We start from the raw sequence: 20239 nt of genomic DNA, 5'->3' as shown, positions 1-20239 counted from the left end.
GAGCACTCTTTTGGTAGCAAGTAAATGCACTTTCCTTGGCTGATGCATATATCTGCTTATTACTCCTACTGCAAAACAGATATCTGGTCTGCTGTTGTAGAGATATCTAAGTGAACCCACCATTTATTTGAATAGAGTGATGTCTACCTCTTCTTCCCCATCTTCTATTTTATTGGCATGTACCTCTGCTGGAGTGATTGCTGCATTGCAGTTCTCCATGCTAAATTTCTTTAATACTTCAACAGAGTACTTATGTTGGTGCAAAACAATTCCTCTGTCAGTCTTAACAAATTCCATTCCCAAAAAATACTTCAGCCTCCCAAAATCAGCCATTTCAAATTCACTCATCAAGGTGGTTTTAAACTTTTCAATCTCAGCCAAATCACTTCCTGTTATCAACAAATCATTTACATAGATACACATGAGTACTAGATTCAAACCATTCTGCCCCTTTACATACACTCCATGCTCTACTGAACCTTTCTGAAAACCATGCCTTATCAGGAATGCATCAATCAACCTGTTCTAGTCTCTAGGAGCCTATTTTAAACCATATAAGGCTTTCCTTAACCTATAAACTTTGTTCTCACTTCCTTCAATTTCAAACCCAGGAGGTTGTGTCACATACACCTCTTCCTCAAGTGGTCCATTTAGGAAAGTTGATTTTACATCCAATTGAAACATGGGCCACCCTTTACCACTAGTCAGAGCTACCACCAACCTTATAGTTTCAATTATGGCCATAGGAGCAAACACTTCTGAATAATCCAGACCTTTTCTTTGTAGAAAACCTCTAGCAACCAGTCTTTCCTTCCTTTTAGAAATTGTTCCATCTGGATTGAACTTTAACTTGAAAACCCATTTAACATCAATGGGTTTCTTATTCACTGGTAACTCAGTTAAAAACCAAGTTTGGCTTTTCTCAATAGCCTGCAGTTCCTCCATCATTGCTTTTCTCCATAATTCTTAACCCAAGGCCTCTTGGTGATTAACAGGCTCAGCTTCAGCAAGTAGTGCAAAATACATTAAATCACCTTCATCTGTAACAACATTATCTAGGAAAATCTCAAAATCCACCATAGACCTAGGTAATCTCCTCTGCCTAGACTCTCTTTGCACCTGATGAGGTTATTCTGGAGTTGTTTCACTGTCAGCGGTCTCTCCAGAACTTGTAGTATTTCCAAAACTTTTAGTCCTATTTTCATTTCCTCCAATCACCACAGATACTCCTTGATTTCTACTACTGTTCTGAGTTGTCCAGTCCCAAGATTCTTCTTCATTGGCAACAACATCTTTACTGATGTAGATTTCTTTGGTGACTAGATTACACAATCTATATGCTCCTATAGGATGATATCCTACTAACACCATGACCTTACTCTTGTCTTCTAACTTCTTTCTCTTAGCATCTGGAACATGTGCATAACACACAGATCCAAACACCCTTAAATGATTCACTGCTGGTTTCCTGTCAAACCAGATTTCCTCTGGGACTCTGTTTCCAAGCTTTTTTGTAGGACATTTGTTCAACACATATACTGCAGTTGACACTGCCTCTCCCCAAAACTCATGTGGAAGCCTTTTCTCTTTCAACATGCTTCTAGCCATATCAAGAATTGTTCTATTTCTTCTTTCTGCAAGGCCATTGTGTTGTGGGGTGTATGGAGCTGTTACCTCATGTTGTATACAACTTTCTGTGAAGAAAGTTTCAAACTCATTTGATGTATACTCTCCCACTCCATCCGTTCGGAAAATTTTCAACCTTCTTCCAATCTGTTTTTCAGCAAACACCTTGAATCTTTTAAAAACTGAGAACACATCACTCTTAGCTTTTATAAAGTACAGCCATATCATGCGACTATACTCATCTATGAATGAGATAAAGTAACGATTTTGTCCTACTAACAGCATTTGAAAAGGCCCACAAACATCTGAATACACAACATGAAGCACATCCTTTGCTCTCATGTGCATATGTGATTTAAAAGGAGTTCTGGACTATTTTCCAACCAAGCATCCTTCATGTAAGACCCTGGAAAATTAAATAATTATTTAACTAATTATTTAATTAGGACGGGTAGTGAGAACATTTAAAGCAATAAATGTGAGGGACTATGACGTGAAAAGGTACTAGCTCAAGTGGTTGAGAGTACTTTATTATGTGTGAGGACTTGGGTTCGAGTCCTATGTGTGTCACTTGGATGTTATTTAAATTATGCGTTTTTGTGTATTTATATATTGTATGTGCGGTTTGATGATAAACTCTTAGGATTATAGGACTTATCACGAAATAAGGATTGGTTGGATGGTTTGGTCTTGGTTGGATATGTGCATGAGTGTGGGTTCAAACCTTGGTGAGGATTAAATAATTTCTTTTTGCCAAATTTTATTTCTGCATGGAATTTGAAAGGGGCAGCTTAACCTAGTCGTTTAAGGGGCTGAAAAATCAGATTGGATGATCCACTCAATGGTTATTAAACCCCTTTTTAAGTAATTTTCGTTTTGGAAAGTGAATGAGTGAATAGATTACTCATAAGCCAAGAGAGAGAGTGAATTAGTGAAAAGAGAGGTGTTGTGGTACGTGGGGGACTTTGGACAGAAGGTTTTGTGGGTTTAGGATTGAAAGCAGAGGGAAAGTAAGGAGAAGAACTAGCGTGGGAGTGTGAGCAAGGGCAAGGAGATTTTGATTGGAGCGCGCTCACATTGATTCGTAAATTGAAGCAAATTCTAGGTAAGGGGAGTTGTCATTGATGTTTTAGATATATGTATATTGCGTTGTGCATTGTTTGATTGGAACTGCAACTTTTGCCATCTGTTTCTGCACTGTTTGATTGGAGTTTTCTGGATTTTTCCAGAAACCGCCTGGCGGTTCATTCCCTACCGCCAGGCGGCACATCAAGTTTGTTGTGCTGTTCTTGTTTTGGCATGATCCGCCTGGCGGCGATGAATTTCTGCCAGGCGGCGCGACACTGTTCGCGTTCTATTTTCGTGGTTTTGATACTGTATGTATGAGAACTATGGGTTCTGAAATTGATTCATATAGCTTTCATTGGATACCTTGTTGGTCTGAAATCAGTTGAAATTCGAGGGAATGGTAAAGTCCTAGGTATACTCGTGCATGAATTGAATCAGGTTATTCAAGAGGGTAAAGATCAAGCGGCCTATATGAATTGAATTAAGGGCAGGAAACTAGTCAATTATATATGTATTGTTATAGCTTGGAGAATATAAGTAATGGGAATGAGTACTGGAAAAAGGATGGACTCTGTCGTAGGTATGAATAAGCCTGGTTTGCGCAGGTACTGATGCTCCGCCTGGCGGCAAGCAAAGCGCCGCTAGGCGATAGCGCGGTTAGGGGCAGTTCTGCGAGATTTTGGAAATAGAAACTGGGGGAGAATTTGGAGTGTGTGAGGTTTATGATAATTTGGTAATGTAGGAAGGGACGAAATACTATGATGAATAACCGTGAGGATGGTAGTTTATGATGTTGGATGGATTATCAAAGGAAGAAAGGGAGAAGGGAAAATTTTAGTTAAGAGATTCTGTTTTGGAAGCATAGTATTCGTCACGTGTAACCGGATAGGTACTGAATATGACTTACTGATGTTAGGTAACAATTGAGGATACATGTACTAGGGGATGACCATTGGTCAGGTTATAAATTTCATGCGATTAGAGTTATCGGCACTAGAGAAAAAATGTGATTGGGGATGATTATGCATGAGAAATTATGGGGAAAGTATTCTAATGATGCTGGGAGTAAAGCTTTGGCTATTACAGTGTAGTGTACATGGTAGCGTGAAAGAAGGTGTTGAGCTTTTGACTGTGTTCGTAGATATGAATGAAGTTGCTTTAATATGTTAATGCGCAGTTATTGTGAAAACTTGAATTGATGGTTTGGCCATGGTAAAGTTTAGGTGCTTGATACTTCTGATAGTTGTGAAACTAACCATAATGTACGTTCCATAGAGGAGTCTTTATTTAAGCGCTTGGAATTGAGTCACGTAGCAAATTAGACTGATTGAGATTTTAAAAACCAGAGGGGTTCTGCTACTGATACAGCGCCTGGCGACACGGGTAGGTGCGCCAGGCGGTGAGACTAGCGCCAGGGGTCCCTGTATTGTTTGGCGCCTGGCGGAGCACACCGTGCCGCTAGGCGGTAACGAGAAAACAGTGGGTCTGGGGGACGCTGGCGCCTGGCGGTGAGTGAATACCGCCAGGCGGTCTGGAACAGTTTCGCCTAGCGGCATGTGGGCCGAGCCAGGCGGAAACGCTATTGCTCTTTGCTTTTGAGTGTGTTGTTTCAACTGACAATGACGCTTTGCTTGGATCGGGAGATGCTGTGCCATGAGTGGGTAGGTTCATGGATGGTGTTTGACATGTGATGATATGGGCGGGGAGGTCCATATCAAGTTACTCTCACGTGGGGATACGAGCGAGGTAGGTTCGTATGTTCCGTGCTCACGTTGAGAGATGCCACGTGCGGGGAGGTACGGGGGCTGGTGGATCACATGTGTTGGACTACGGGCGGGCAGGTCCGTAGAGTAGGACTACGAGCGGGGAGGTTCGTAGAGCAGGACTACGAGCGGGGAGGTTCGTAGAGGCAGGACCACGAGCGGGCAGGTTCGTGTGAGCATCAGATTCCCGAGTCCAAGGCTAACAAATTGTATGATTTGGAGACTGATAAGTCTTGGGGTTAGGGTCTTGGCCAAGAATTATAGATAATGAATAAGATGGGTAAATGATCTATCTTGTGTTTATATGCTTGTTATTTTATTTTCTCAGCTCACCTTTTCTGTTTGTGTTTGGCGATGATCGTGTGATTCGTTACACGGGAGCAAATGTTGATACAGGTGGTGCTGAGAATGTTCAGATGGCGGAGTGAGGGCTAGCATGGGATTAGAGCTAGAGTTTTACTCATATGTATTTTATATTTTAAATGCCAATTTTGGGAACTTGTAACATTTTATGAATTCAGTTATGAGTTTTGGCGCGCTATCTTATTAAATTAAAATTTTTCCCGCGTTGGGATTTTTATCGAAATGGCTATTAATGCAATTATTTATTTTAATATTTTTTTTTAAGTAATATTCCTTAGGGATGTTACACTTCACATACATTGTCAGGAACAACAATTACAAGCAGTCCAGTAACCATTTCTTCAACAACTAATTTTTTTAAACTTTGAAAATTAAGATGACCAAACCTCATGTGCCATAGCCATGCAGTTTTGTCCACTGTTGTAGCAGCCAAACAGTGATTTTCAATCTGATTGAATCTTGTCTGAAAGGTTCTGTTCTTGGAGAGTGGATATTTCAGAATGAGCCTCTATTTTGAATCATATACTTTCAATAGATCATCTTTCATGCATACAGAGAAACCTTTTTCCACTAGTTGCCCAACACTAAGAAGATTACATTTCATACCTGGAACATACAACACACTTTCAATATAACAGCCACAACTTTTCCATCTTTCTTGATCTGTATATCACCAATTCCAGAGGCCTCAATTGTATTATCATCAACCAATTTGACCTTACTCTTCTTGCTAGTGTCAAGATTCGAAACCCAATTTTTATGCCCTGTCATATGATTGCTACAACCTGTGTCAAGAAACCAGTTTTCAGACCCAAATTCTGCATCCTGGGTAGTAACCATCAACATTACTGGTTCTTCTTTTGAGTCCCCTTGAGCCACCTGTGCTTCCAGGCCAGATTCTCTTTTCTGCTTTCCTTTTCCATGCCAGCAATCTGCTGCATAGTGTCCCCACTTTTCACAATTGTAACACTGAATCTTTCTCAAATCTTGCACTTTCTTTCCACGTCTTCCTCTACCACTAAAACCACCTCTGCTAGTTTTGTGAAAAGATTCTGATTTCCCTTCACCTGAGGCCTGATCTTGATTGGTAGATCGTCCTTACTGAATCTGCCAATGGAATTTTTCTTCTTCATCTGCCACGAGAAGAATGACCCATGTTTGACATTTGGGCCTGCACAACTTGCTCTTCCTTGGCCTTTTCAGCAATCTTGTTCACCATCTTTAATTCATGAGCTTCAAGTGTTCCTTGAAGTTCTTCTATCTTCAGCTGTCCAATATCCTTGCATTCTTCTATTGCTACCACAACATAGTCAAATTTAGAGGATACTGTTCTCAATACCTTTTCAACCATTTTATGATCTGTGATGGTTTCACCACAATTCCTCATTGAATTCACCAGCAATTGCAGTTTATTAAAATATTCAGTCACTGTTTCTTGATCAGCCATAGACAATAACTCATATTGCCTTCGAAAAGATTGGAGTTTCACCATCTTGGTCCTTTCTACACTTGCATATGCATTCTGCAGGATCTCCCAGGCCTCCTTGGTTGTTCTTGCTTTGGATATCTTCTCAAAATTCACCATATCCACACACTGATGAAGTAAACAACGAGCCTTGCAATCTTTCTTTTTAGTTGCAGCATCATCCTTTTCTTGAACCCCATTCTTTACAACCTCAAGAACTTCTTGATAACCAAGAATGACTTCTATTCTTATCACCCAATGTCAAAGTTCTTGCCATCAAGAACCGGAAGATTTGCCAGAAAATTTCCACCTCCATTTGCCATAGCAACTTACACAGATCCAGAACCTGACTCAGATACCACTGATAGAAGGAGGAAGAAAGAGGGCTAGGGTTCAAATGAAGAAGAAGAGACATAAGAAGGATTATGGGCAGAGCACTCTCTCACACACAATACACAGGTGAATATTGAAATCATACTATGGTATTATTATTATGCAACTGTATTAGAGAAAAACAGAAACTCTATTTATAGAGTTGGTTATACAAAACAAACTGTAAAACTAACAAACTGTAAAAGACAGCTTGAATTAATTACATCACAATGCAGGATTCCTTTAAAATTCAAACTGTAAGGGTTGACAACAACAAAACCTCGAATCTCCGGCGAGGAAGCAGAACAAAACTTTAACGGAGAAGATGAAAGGAGAAGTCCCGATTTGTGTTGAGGAAGAAGATGAATAACAACCTTTCTCCAAAGACGTTTCGTGGGTGATACCGAAAAAAGAAAATGGAAGGGTTTGAAAATGACAAAACTGATTTTCGAATTGGAAGACGGCTATCGCGAAAGTGAATGGGATTAGAGGACGACCACCGATGCTTTCGCATTTGCTTCTTGCTAGGAGGTTTCTTTAATAGGTTTCATGATTTCTTTTTGTTGTGGGGTTCAATGATTTTTTTGCTAACCTTCTTGGTTGCTATGTTCAAAGTAGAAGGGTAAACGGGGTTCTGTTTGAAAACTTAGAGGAGAGACAAACTGAACGCACCCAAACTTAGTGGAGGAAAGGGTTGCAATAAGATTGTTTCTTGTTGTGAAGGTTCTTCCCTGGGAGCTTGGTGAGTGCAAAGGAATGGATCCAAAAAAGGCAACTTCCAAAATGGGAGTTCGAGAATGGAAACTTTTAGTCCAAAACATGTCCACGCACGGAAGACACTTTGCATTTCCTCATGCAATGTGGAAACTTCAAATTAAATTAAAAATCAAAATTAAAATGCCACAAGACTATGCCACGTTAAGTTAAGTGGTAAAAAAATTGATAACATTAAGTATTCAACTAATATTTTCCTATGGTTTAATCTCTCTCCATACATATAAGAGATACCAATCTTTTAATAGTATGATCTACACATTTTTTTTATTGTTTTTATTTATTGTAACGTTTTGGTGTCCGTCTTTCCTAAAAAGTTATTATTTTATTTTAAAAACACATTTCATTAGTAAAAATAATAATAAGTGAATTACTTATTAACATAATAAAAAATTATTGAATTTTTTTGAAATTATCCTAACTGATGAAATAAATTTTTATATTTTTTATAGAAGTGAAGACATGCGAAAAGACAGAATGAGGCATGGAATTCGTTGACCGTTTCTTTGCCCCCAAAAATCCATAACGGTAATCAACCTGTCTTTCTTACCTTCTTTTTCTCTCTTTCACTTCCTCTGCCCCCAAACCCCGCCACGCAACGCACAAACAAAAAAATCATCACCAAACCAAACAAAACAAAAGATTCCACCCAAGAGCAACCACATTCACCCCCAACACCTGTTTTCGCGCCAATGCACCACCATGGGACGCCGGAAAACGATGACGATGGACTGGGACGGCCTTGGCGATGATGACGACGACGACGCCTTCTTCGAGTCATACAGCCGCCTCTCCACCGCCGCCCCCCTCGACCTCGCCTCCTCCTCCGACGATGACGACGACTTCGATGACCCCCGCCTCTCCTTCGCCTCAGCCATCTCCTCCTCTCCCTCGCGACAAAGCAGCGTCTCTCCCACCAAGGATGCTGCTCCAGATTACGGCATATGGATGGCGGGCCCCGTCTCAATCGACGAGCGGCGAAAGCGTTTGCTCCATGGCATGGGCCTGGACGAGGACAAAGAGTTCTCAAAAACCACGCCCGTGGAACTCGGTCAATCAGTTTCAAAGCCCACCAACCCCGTTTCCTCCCAAAAATCAACACTTCCGTCTACTTGCGCTAATCCCGTTACCGTTTCAACGACGACTGTTACCGATTCAACGACGCCGGTTTCCGAGACAACGACACCGGCTGCCGTTTCGACAGAGAAGATATCTTCGGGACACGCCTCTCATCAGTTAGTTCTTGTTCGTTCGCGATCCGAGGGAGACATCGAGTTGTTCTCATTGGAGGGGTCGCGAAGAGAAGATTTCATCGGAAAGTGTTCGAAGCAGCGGTTGACAAGAACCCGGACGGAGGTGTTCGTCCAGCGCGCTCCGCCGGGAACGAGAAACAGAGTGGTGTTGAGGGATTCCGACGAAGCACCGCAGTCCAAGCCGAAAAGCACGAAAGTTGGGGATCGGGAAGTGCGAGCGTTTTTCCTGATAAAGAACTTGGACACGGGGAAGGAGTTTATTGTGAACGAATGCACCGAAAGCGGTGCGTGGAACAGGCTGAGTGATTTGCAGACGGGGAAGCAGTTAACGATGGATGAATTTGAAACTTCGGTGGGGAAATCGCGCGTGGTTAACGAGTACATGCGACGCGGTACGAGGAGCGAGAGTTTGTCGCGGAAGCTGACTTCGAGTTCGTACATTTCGAGGAGTTTAAGGATGAGCAAGAGAAGAGGGGTTGCGTTTCTGAAGAACATAAAGGGCGTGGCGAGTGGGTTCATTGGGGAGAGAGAGGCTGCGGCGGCTAACGCAGCCGCCGCCGCCACGGCGGCGGAGAAGGGTCAGTGGGTGCGAGTGCGGCAGAGCGGGAAGTCGCACAAGGAGGTGTCGGCGTTGCATCTGTGTCAGGAGCTTCAGGGGCACGAGGGGTCGATTTGGACGATAAGGTTCAGTTTGGATGGGAGGTTTCTGGCGAGTGCGGGTGAGGACAAGGTGATACACGTGTGGGAAGTACAGGAGTGTGAGGTTATGTCGTTGAAGCTGGACGAGGGGAGTTTCACACCTCTTCACCCCTCCTCCCTTGCCTCCAACGACGGTAGTCCTTTCTCTCCGGCGGCGGCTGACAAGAAGAAGAAGGGCAAGTTCGGAAGCAAAAAAGGTCCCGCCATTCCTGACTTTGTTCATGTTCCTGAAACTGTCTTCTCACTCTCCGACAAACCCTTCTGCACTTTCCAAGGACATTCAGATGATGTTTTGGATTTGTCATGGTCTAGATCTAAGGTACTCCTTGCAACTTCATGCTTCCCTGCTAAACAGATGACCCAAACAACAAAACGAGTACATAGCTTTTAAAATTAATTAAAGTAAGAAAAATAATTTTTTGACTAAATTTTAAGAATTTTTTTTTATAATTTTAGATATATTTTTTAAGTAGTTTTTCATTTATTTTTTTTTTATTTTTAATATTTCAAAATCACTTAAAAATTAACATTTCATTTCATGTAAAGCATATAAAGCAGCTGAGTTTTTAAGTGAACAGCCATACCAATAAAATGAAAAACATTCGCTTACTTTGAACAACACTAAAAAAAATCAAATACAAACAAACTCACTTTAAAATTAACTTAAAACTAAATAAATAAATAAGGAGAGATAGAGAAAAAAAGGGAGGATGAGTACATCTATCACATTTCAGACTTAAATAACAGAGAGATTACCCCAATTTTATGTATCCTATATTTTTATTATAAGGGTGGTGGTAATATATTCACATCTTTCTATATGATAATTTAAAATAATAATATTTTAAGTATAGTTTTATTTTTTAAATTAAACTTTTTGATACATACTATTATATTATTGTAAAAGATTGTAAAGTAGTTGTATATTTTTTAAAGGTGTCAAATTAGTATTTTTCGAGCTAAATATTTGAGTAGAACATGTTCTTTCTTATAATATTACCTAGTTATTACTTCTTTTGATAATTATAAATGATTTTAAAAATTAAGTAGAAGTCACAATTATCATATTGATTTACTTGTAAAACCAAGGTGTTCACTTTTTCTTATTATTATTTTGATAAAAAAAATTAAAATATAATTATTATACAAATTTTTAAAATAAAAAAGTATTGTTAAAATGATTTGAAATGTATTAGTAAAATATGAAAACAAATTACTTCTACAATTTAATTATAGATGTTTTTTTTATGATGGGTAATCAATTGAATTTAAAAAATGGTTATAAAACTTAAAAGAAAAAATAGTAAAGATTTATGCATACTTATACAAATATAAATGGTTATAGGTATTTGTTGTTATATAGTTCATTGTAATTAGTTTTTTATTTAATCCATTTTAACATAATTTATACTAATTCATGAATCATACAAACTTCGATAAATTTTTCTGCATATTAATTTCATACAATTTTATCTTCACCACTATTTTAGCGTGGTTATCTGATCTTTATTATTTTAAAAAAGGTGGACACATTATTTAAGAAAATACCTATGTTTAGCATTTACATAAATTATTTTTGGCGTAAATTTGATGACAACTAATCTTTTTATAATTTATGAAAGATTTTTTAATTCCAAAGTTTGACATATTAATAATTACTTTTCTTTTGTAATTATCCTTATTTTTTCACTTAACTTCTAACATATACATATACACATTTATTACAATATTATAATATAGAAATAAAACATAAAATTATAAATTTGATAGCTATTATTAATAGAAAAAGTATTTAAAATACCTTACCTACTTTTGATTTCTTTTAAAAGGTGTATTAAGTGAAAAGAAATTTATCATCATCATCATCATCGTCTAAAATCCATGTGAAATATCTTTCATGGTACAAAATTCATGGTGTATTATTGCATGCAAGAAGATAATGAGAACCTAAAATTTTGATGGGTTTTTCATTTTCAACTGCAGCAACTTCTCTCTTCTTCAATGGATAAAACGGTCAGATTATGGGACTTGGAGACTAAGACTTGCCTGTACAAGTTTCCCCATAGTGACTATGGTGAGAGTGAAATGTTTGAGCCTCTGGAACATGATTTTAATAATCTTTTTTTTTATTTTTAACCCTTTTGGATGGAATACTGCATGCATATTTAGTTGGATACTATTATTTTCACACCCCAACCAGCTTTTACACACACTTTATATCTATTATTCTATTTTTTATTCTCTTTCTTTAAAATATAAAAGTAAACTTTTTTTATAACCAAAATGCTTTTTGAAAGTGAGTTGTTAAGTTGTCCATCTAGTATAAAAAAATATTTTTCTATTTAGTTACGTTTGGTTGGCTTAATGTTTGATTGCAGTAACTTGCATACAATTCAATCCTCTGAATGATGATATTTTCATAAGTGGTTCGCTGGATGCTAAGGTCAGAATATGGAGCATTCCTGAACGCCATGTTGTGGATTGGATTGATATCAATGAAATGGTGACTGCACTGGCCTTTACACCTGACGGTCAGGTATCGTTTTCTTCTTCTTACCATTTCTTATTTCTTGTAATCAAATTTATCTGTAATATAGTAGTTAGTAGTTTCTCCATTATTTCCCTAGAGAATTCTTGATTTGGAAGAAGGTAATTTGAAATAATTAACTACCATTTGACATTTTTAAGATAAAATAATCGTAACAAAAGTCAATTTTTATATTTTTCAAAAAATAAAGAAAAAGATAATGAAAAATAATTTTGAATAGTAAAAATATTTTTGGTGTCAAATTATCATTGTTCTACGTTAAAAACTTGGAACAATGAAAACAATGACAAATCTAAAGCTCTAAGTCACCGGAAACAATTAAAAATTAGATGGGTATCAATCTAATGACCTTTTAAAGAAAAGTAAAGAATTAAGGAAACAAAATTAGGGGACAAATATAAAAAATTATGAGGAAAAATAAAATAAAAAGAGGCTTTAGTGGAGTCAACCTGTGCATCCAAATCAACCTCTTGATAAAGGCAAAAAACATTTCCATTTTCTTAAAAAGTTAAAAATTCAAATTAGTAAACATAAACATGTGACAACCACCTGCATGTCACTCTACATGACAATATAAGTGGAATCATACCTGTGATTAAATTTAATGTCATTGAAAATGAGAAATTATTAAAACCATTATTTTTTAAAGTATAGGAATCAAATAGAATTAAAGTTTCAAGCATGAACCATTTACAATTTCTTGTTGGACTATGATATTTTAACAAATTTTTTTTTATAAAGTTTGACAAAATTTACTTTTCAACACATATCAACATTTTTTTTTCTCTTTTCAAATCACATCAAATTTTTCTTTCATCCATTGAAGTGTCACCGTGTATACATTGTTAAAAGTTTGTCAACAAAACTTTGTTAAAAAATATATATATGTATTTTTTTTTATAGTTGAGAAGGGAAAAAGAACCATATTTAATCCAAAATTAGATTGAGAACAAAAATAACACAATAGATAAAAGCACAATTCATTCAAGTGTTTTTCAAGTTGAACTATTTTAGCTTAAACTATTTTGAAAAAACGTCTTTGACACTAATAATTGGACAATTATAGGAATAAAATGGTCCTAATGATAATAAACCTTTGCATTTGCAGAGGAAAAATATACATTAAAGAATAGTGACAATCAGTGTCAAATAGAAATAAAATATGTTGGGTTTGAAAATATCATTTTCTTAAGTTGTGTTCCATTAATTTGATGTTAACAATGAACAAAAGAAGTCTACATTGTTGATTTTGACTGTTAACCCCTCGATAATTAGCGTTTGAAATATTACAATCACATGAAATAAAACGTCCAAAATTAATAAAAAAAACAGACAAATTTTTAAATATAAGAGATTTGCTACGCATATGCAGAAGATGAGAAAGGAATCCACAAAACAAGATGAAAGTACCTCTTTTTTTTGGGTGCATAGAATAATCATATTTAAACATAGATAATAACATGATAAACTAAATCAAATACTATTTATGCATTGATGTGATCCTTGTTCATATTTCCTCATATTATTGCAGGGTGCTTTTGTTGGTACCCACAAGGGTGGTTGTCGTACATATAGCACAAAAGGTATTAACAATTGACTAGTATATTCTTTACACTTTTATTTATATTGAAGCTATCTTGGAAGCTAAGTAGAAATTTACCATATCATCTAAATCATTTAGACTGGATATATCAAACTGTTAATTCCCATTTCCTTATGGAAAACCAGATTGCAAACTAACTCAAACAGGAACAATTGAGATTCGAAACAAGAAATCCCTACTAAGAAAGGTCACAGGTTTTCAGGTAATTCTTATTTCCATCTCCCATAAGCCAGATTGGGTTAATTTCATGTAAGGGAAACAATTATAATGTCTTTTTGTCTGTACAGTTTGTTCCTGGCAAACCATCAGAAATTCTTGTAACTTCAGCCGATTCCAGAATAAGAATATTGGAAGGTTCAGAAGTAGTTCAAAAGTACAAAGGTGCTGGATAACATTATCCGAACTTACCTTATCACTGATTTAAAATACAATTAAATATACTTTTAGTAACCGAAACATAATGCCCAATTAAAATTCGAGCATCCGAAATTTGATATATTTTAGTTCTAAAATATTAAGAATGAATGAATATTATTCTTTTAACCTAATTATGTAAACGTGTTTTTCCGTTGATACCGAAGCATGAATATGTCAAATGATGTAAATCGTTCAAATACTAACATGTAACGTATTGGACAAATAAAAAAATTTAATGTAATTTGAATTAAAAAGACTATATCCACTTGTTTTTTAAATTTAGAGAGCAAAATGTATCAAAGTTTGAGACATAGATGAATTTCATTTTCATTTTAATGTGAAGGTTGAGAGATTAATTTTCAAATCTTGCATGAACTATTTTCACAACCCTATCAACATAAAAAAGGTTGACTTAAACTATTGGTTTTGAACATGAGCAGGTTTTCGAAATGCAAACAGTCAAATTGCAGCTTCCTTTACTCCAGATGGAAGATATATTATAAGTGCAAGTGAAGATTCTGAAGTATATGTGTGGAAGCGTGAAGAGCACAGAACTGCAGGCAGTGGAAAATTCAAAAGTGTGCTAGTTACTCGTGCTCACGAGCACTTCCAATGCAAAGACGTTTCAGTAGCAATACCATGGAATTGTCCCGTCAAAGGTGACCCGCTGCTAGTGCCAGTGGCTTCCAAAAGGCATTCAAAACGTTATCTGGGAGGTTCTATTGGTGGGGAAGAAACACCATCGCCATCTTCTGCAAACGGTAGTAAGAAAACTCTTCCACCACTTCCCAGGAAAAGCAATAGTCTTAACTTAGAAGGAGCTTCAAATTCCCCTAGGGAAGAAGCTGCAGCAATTTTCCATGCAGAATCAGGACTCGGAGATTCATTTGGTAACTGTAAGAGAACGATGCCTCAGTCTCCAATGAAAAACTGCCACACCGCAGAGGAAGATGAGCTTGAACCATTTTCACGCACAGATTCAGGATTTAGAGATTCTTTTAGAACTGCATCATCTTCATCTAGGTGCAGTGATGCACTTTCTTCAACTGCGTCATTTTCTTCAGCTTATTCATCATTGGACGGTGGCCATGTTTCCTCCACGGCATGGGGTTTGGTAATTGTGACAGCTGGGTTAGGAGGTGAGATCAAATGCTATCTAAATTTTGGGTTGCCTAGAAGGATTAGACAACCTCATCTTTTTGGAAGCTATAATAGTTTTACTAACATTTAGAAGATTTTTATTTTTATTTTTTATTTTTTTCTTCAATACAACTCTTATTTTACAGCAACCATTAGTCATCAACTTAAAGAGACAGATGAGTGTCCAACACCGTTATACTGTGAAGCATTTAAATGTAGGTTAAAATACTATGTAAATCTTAAACTTTCTCCAAATTGTTGTATTTAGTGAAATTTTTTATACAAGCATAATTAGAGATAGCAAAAATATTGTACTGCGGATACCCGCAAAATTAAATGAGTATTTTTAATAGATAATGGATATGGAGTATTTAGTTAATCGTTTAATTATTAATGGAGCAAATATTTCAAATCAACTATTAAAATAAAATTAATAGTGAAAAGAATATTAATAGTCGCTCATATATTTTTGTCATTAATACCTATTGTTAGATTCTAAATTAATCTCTTGATAAGAATCTTTATTTAATTCACAAATCAATTATAAATTTGTATTAATAATAGAAACTATTTTAAATATAAATAATTTTTTATAAAATAATGTTTAATTATATATATATATATTTATAAATTTATGTTGTCTTTTAATATTTTTTTCTATTTTTATTTGAAAAAATAAATTAATAGAAAGTATTTGGACTGCTGAAACCCTTTCACAAACAAACATTAACTTTTATCCTAAAGGATTAAACAATACATATGGACAAAAGATACCACTAAGACAATCCATCTGTTGTTCTAAAAAACTTATATAAAACAATCTAATAAATTCAAGTATGCACCATCGTTTTTATGTGAGCTAAAAGTGGACAGGTCAAAATTCTGAGGATATTAGGGCATATCAATCACTCACAGGTTACTGTTAAATCTGGACCAACTCTGCAACATGACAAGATTGCCTATTTTCTTCCTTTATCTTGTCTGCATCCGGTATCGTTGACGGATTTTTACCAAATAGTTTGAAAGATGCAAAATAATATAATTCTTTAATTATTAGATTAGATTATTAATAAAATGATTTAAAAATTATTTTCTTTAATTGAATAATTAAATCATTAATATAATATTTCAAAATATACGTGAAAAAATAAAATTTATCTTATTTTCATCTTTACTAATAGTTTCCTTTTTATTAATAAAAAAATATTATTTTATTTTTCATAATATACCAATTTTTTTAATAATATTAAAAAATAATTTTAATAATCTAATAAAAATTTGGAGACATAATTATTAAAAAAATATATTATAATCAAATTACAATTAAAAATTAGTTATGAAAAAAATATATAATACATTTTTTTCATAAAGCGAATATACAACAACTTATGAGATAAAAAATAAGGTTAATGAATCTATTAAATTAATATTTTATTATAAAGTGAGACAAGAGAGTTACATTTTTTCTCTTCAAATAAGGACGAAAACAAATGACAAATGAGAGCAAAAAGAATGAGTTTGTATTTAACTTATTTTTTTCTTCAACAAAAAAAAAAAGAAGAAAACATATGAGAGTGAAAAATAAGTAGAATTTTGTAAAAAACTAAAGTGACAATGAGAAAGAAAATAAATAAAAAATATCTTAATAGATATTTTGTTTAATTACTTATTTAGCTCCTGTTTCAAAAAATGTAAGTTGATCATCAAAATTTTCTAGTCTCAATTTACTCCCGATTTTTTAGTTGCAATTTGACATTTTTAGATGAAACCATAAAAAAAAAATAATTAAACCTAAATATTTTTATTATTTATTAACATTAAATATTGTGCTTTAAAAAAAGACATACAATTTAATTTCTATTAATTTTAAATATACTATTAATAATTTTTAATATATATATATATATATATATATATATATATTTAACTAAAAGATAAATAAATAAATGGGGGCCATGGTCCTTGTCCTTCCCTGCCTCTTCTATAAGCCACCACTGCCTAGTATCTTGATATTCAAACATCTTGAAACCTGCATAAATTGAACAAACATACATCTACTTTACAAAATACCCTTCTTTCGATGCACTCACTAACTATTCCTACACCAGTCCATATATTTCTTAACAGTCGTGATTGTGCAAGAACAAGTTTCTCATACACCTTTTTGTAGTAAGTTTTATAAAAGTTTAAGAAGGTAACTTCCGTTGATAAAGAGTTTATGAGATGCCCTTACTAGTTTTGTTCTACACTTCTAGATATTATCTCAATATACCTTTTCCAAGTAGTTCCACTAGAGGACAAAGCTCTCACTAACTATTCCTACAAAAGAACAATATAAGTAAATATGTAAGTAAGAGTTTCCACACTATAGTATTCCATCATCTCTTTACTACACTAGAGCCTCACAAAATATGTTCACAGTTGTTATTTAGCTTTACCATCTTAGTTCATATTAGAGATGTTAACGGTAGGGATGGCAACGGGGCGGGGCGGGTACGGGTATCATGATCCCATCCCCATCCCCATAATAAAAATTCATCCCCATCCCCATCCCCAAACCCAACGGGTATACAACTTTTGACCCATCCCCATCCCCACCGGGTAACGGGTATTTTCTTATACCCATACCCATACCCATTTTTTTATTGTTCCATATATCAATTAAATATTTTTTATAAAAAAAATTTAAAAATCACACAAACGGAATCATGATACTATCAAAATATTCAATATTAAAATAACATACTCTTTTTGATTTTCATGATGTCAAATATTAAGAAAAATATTATAATAGTATAAATCTCAAATTAAAGTATCAAATAACAACTAAATAAAATTCAAATAATTATATAAAAGCTAAAAAATTACACATTACTAAAATTTTATAATAACCAAAATATTTATTAATTTTACAAATGATCAGTGGTTTCATTTGCATTCGATCCACCTACACAGAAAAAAAATGAAAAATTAGATATGATATAATAATTGAAATTGAAAATTTTAATTACTAGAATATAATGTACCTTCTTCATCAGATTCATTATCATAAAGGAGTAAAGATAATTAAATGTGTGACCCAAATTTGAGAATATCCATTTGAACATAACATAACGGAAAAAAAAAATGTATAATTAAGATTATGATCAAAGGAAAAGTACCTTGAAGATCTGCTTAAACCTTAAAGAACAAGCCAAACAATTAAAAGAGAGTAAAAAAGTGTATAACCAAAGTAACAAAAAGAAGAGCTACAAAATAAGAGTCAAACATTTTCATGAAAATAAATAAATAAATAAAGATAATCAAATGTGTAACCTAAAAATTATTTCATAGAATCAAATTGAGGAACACCTATTTGAACATAACCATGTACAGAGAGTAAAAATTATGTAATAAGAAGAAGAAAAATTACCTTCAAAATTAAATCTTGAAAAACAAACCAGACAATTGAGAGAGTAAACAAAGTGTATAACAAAAAACAAAGAGAATGAGAAATATGTTATATATATATATATATATATATATATATATATTATTATATTATATTATATTATATATTATATTACTATGTATATATATTATATGTGTGGATATCTTATGTTTATATATATATATATATATATAATTATTTATATATATTATATTATATTATATATTATATTATTATTACTATGTATATATATTATATGTGTGGATATCTTATGTTTATATATATATATATATATATATATATATATATTTATTTATAGATATATATTTATTTTAAGTATATATTATATTATATTATATAATAATATAAATATAATAATATATATTATATTATTATGTATATATATTATATGTATATGCGTAGATATTTTATGCTTTTATTTATATATATATATATATATATATATATATATATATATATATATATATATTTCTTTTAAATTTTTATAAATTTGTAATGTTATAAATTTGTTTATAAAAGATCTCACTAGTTAAATGATTAATTTGTTTTATACGTATATATTATATATATTATATTATATTATTATGTATATATATTATATGTATATTATATTATATTATATTATATTATATTATATTATATGTATATGTGTAAATATATATATATATATATATATATATATATATATATATATATATATATAAAAGTATATTTTATTTATATGTATATATACTATATTATATTATATTATATTATATTATATTTTATGTGTAAATATATTATTTATTTATATATATTTTTTAGATTATTTAATAAATTATAAATAGTTTAGTAATTTAAGCGGGGACGGGTATTTGGGCGGGTATATATATATCCCCATCCCCATCCCCAGTTGAAAATTTCGAGTATTATCCATACCCATACCCATACCCAGTCAAAGCGGGGACGGGTTCGGGTGATACCCACGGGCACGGGTTTATTTGCCATCTCTAGTCAACGGGGCGGATAGTAGCTCCCTTGTATCTTACCTGCTAGATAAATATCTGTCCTGTACCCATACCCATATCCATTGGGCATCTGTTATGCGGGTACCTGTATAATTTTTTAATATCCACGGTACCCGTAGGTATTTAGAAAAAAATAAAAATAAATATTCAACATCATATTTTAATCGTAAATTCAAATAAAATACAATAAATAACATTCATACATTTTAAACAAAGTCCAAATAACTTATTTAAATAGTGTTGAATGACAGTTTGTAAAGAAATGAATTTTTTTAAAAACTAATTGATAAAAAAATAACTCATTCAAAATCAATATGTTAATATTTTAATCATGTTTATTTTTTATTTTTTTTTATTTAAATTAGAATATAACAGGTACGTACGGGTATCTACGGGTACAAATACTATGATACTCGTACCCGCCCCGTTAACATGCGAGTATTAAAAATACCCGTACCTGTTACTCGTGTTATAATAACCATTTCTTACCTATTGCGGGTTTTATCCGCAGATACCCGCGAGTACAAATTATTTTAACATTCCTAGTTCATATTCACATCCTTAATAGACTCTTCCAATCATAGCGTTTTTAAACATTGGACTGGGCACATGTACCAATTAGTGAATGAAAACATTACATTCAAAAGCTTATGTTTCAATATGCATTAGGTATGTTTCAATATGCATTAG

General features: G+C 33.6%; 1 protein-coding gene across 1 annotated transcript; it reads left to right on the top strand.

The window, feature by feature from the left end:
- Nucleotides 1–8068: 8068 nt before the first annotated feature.
- LOC114165207 (uncharacterized) lies at nucleotides 8069–15236 on the top strand. Its single transcript, XM_028049868.2, has 7 exons — nucleotides 8069–9702; nucleotides 11367–11457; nucleotides 11762–11919; nucleotides 13463–13514; nucleotides 13660–13736; nucleotides 13822–13915; nucleotides 14392–15236. Exons 1-7 carry the CDS (start codon nucleotides 8134–8136, stop codon nucleotides 15180–15182), a joined length of 2832 nt encoding a protein of 943 aa, XP_027905669.2. The 5' UTR covers nucleotides 8069–8133; the 3' UTR covers nucleotides 15183–15236.
- Nucleotides 15237–20239: the final 5003 nt, after the last annotated feature.

The sequence above is a fragment of the Vigna unguiculata genome, chromosome 10 (genome assembly GCF_037176805.1).
Source record: "Vigna unguiculata cultivar grain cowpea cultivar isolate G323 ecotype 2 chromosome 10, ASM3717680v1, whole genome shotgun sequence".
NCBI lineage: Eukaryota > Viridiplantae > Streptophyta > Magnoliopsida > Fabales > Fabaceae > Vigna > Vigna unguiculata.
This window is presented reverse-complemented; position numbering and strand designations above follow the sequence as displayed.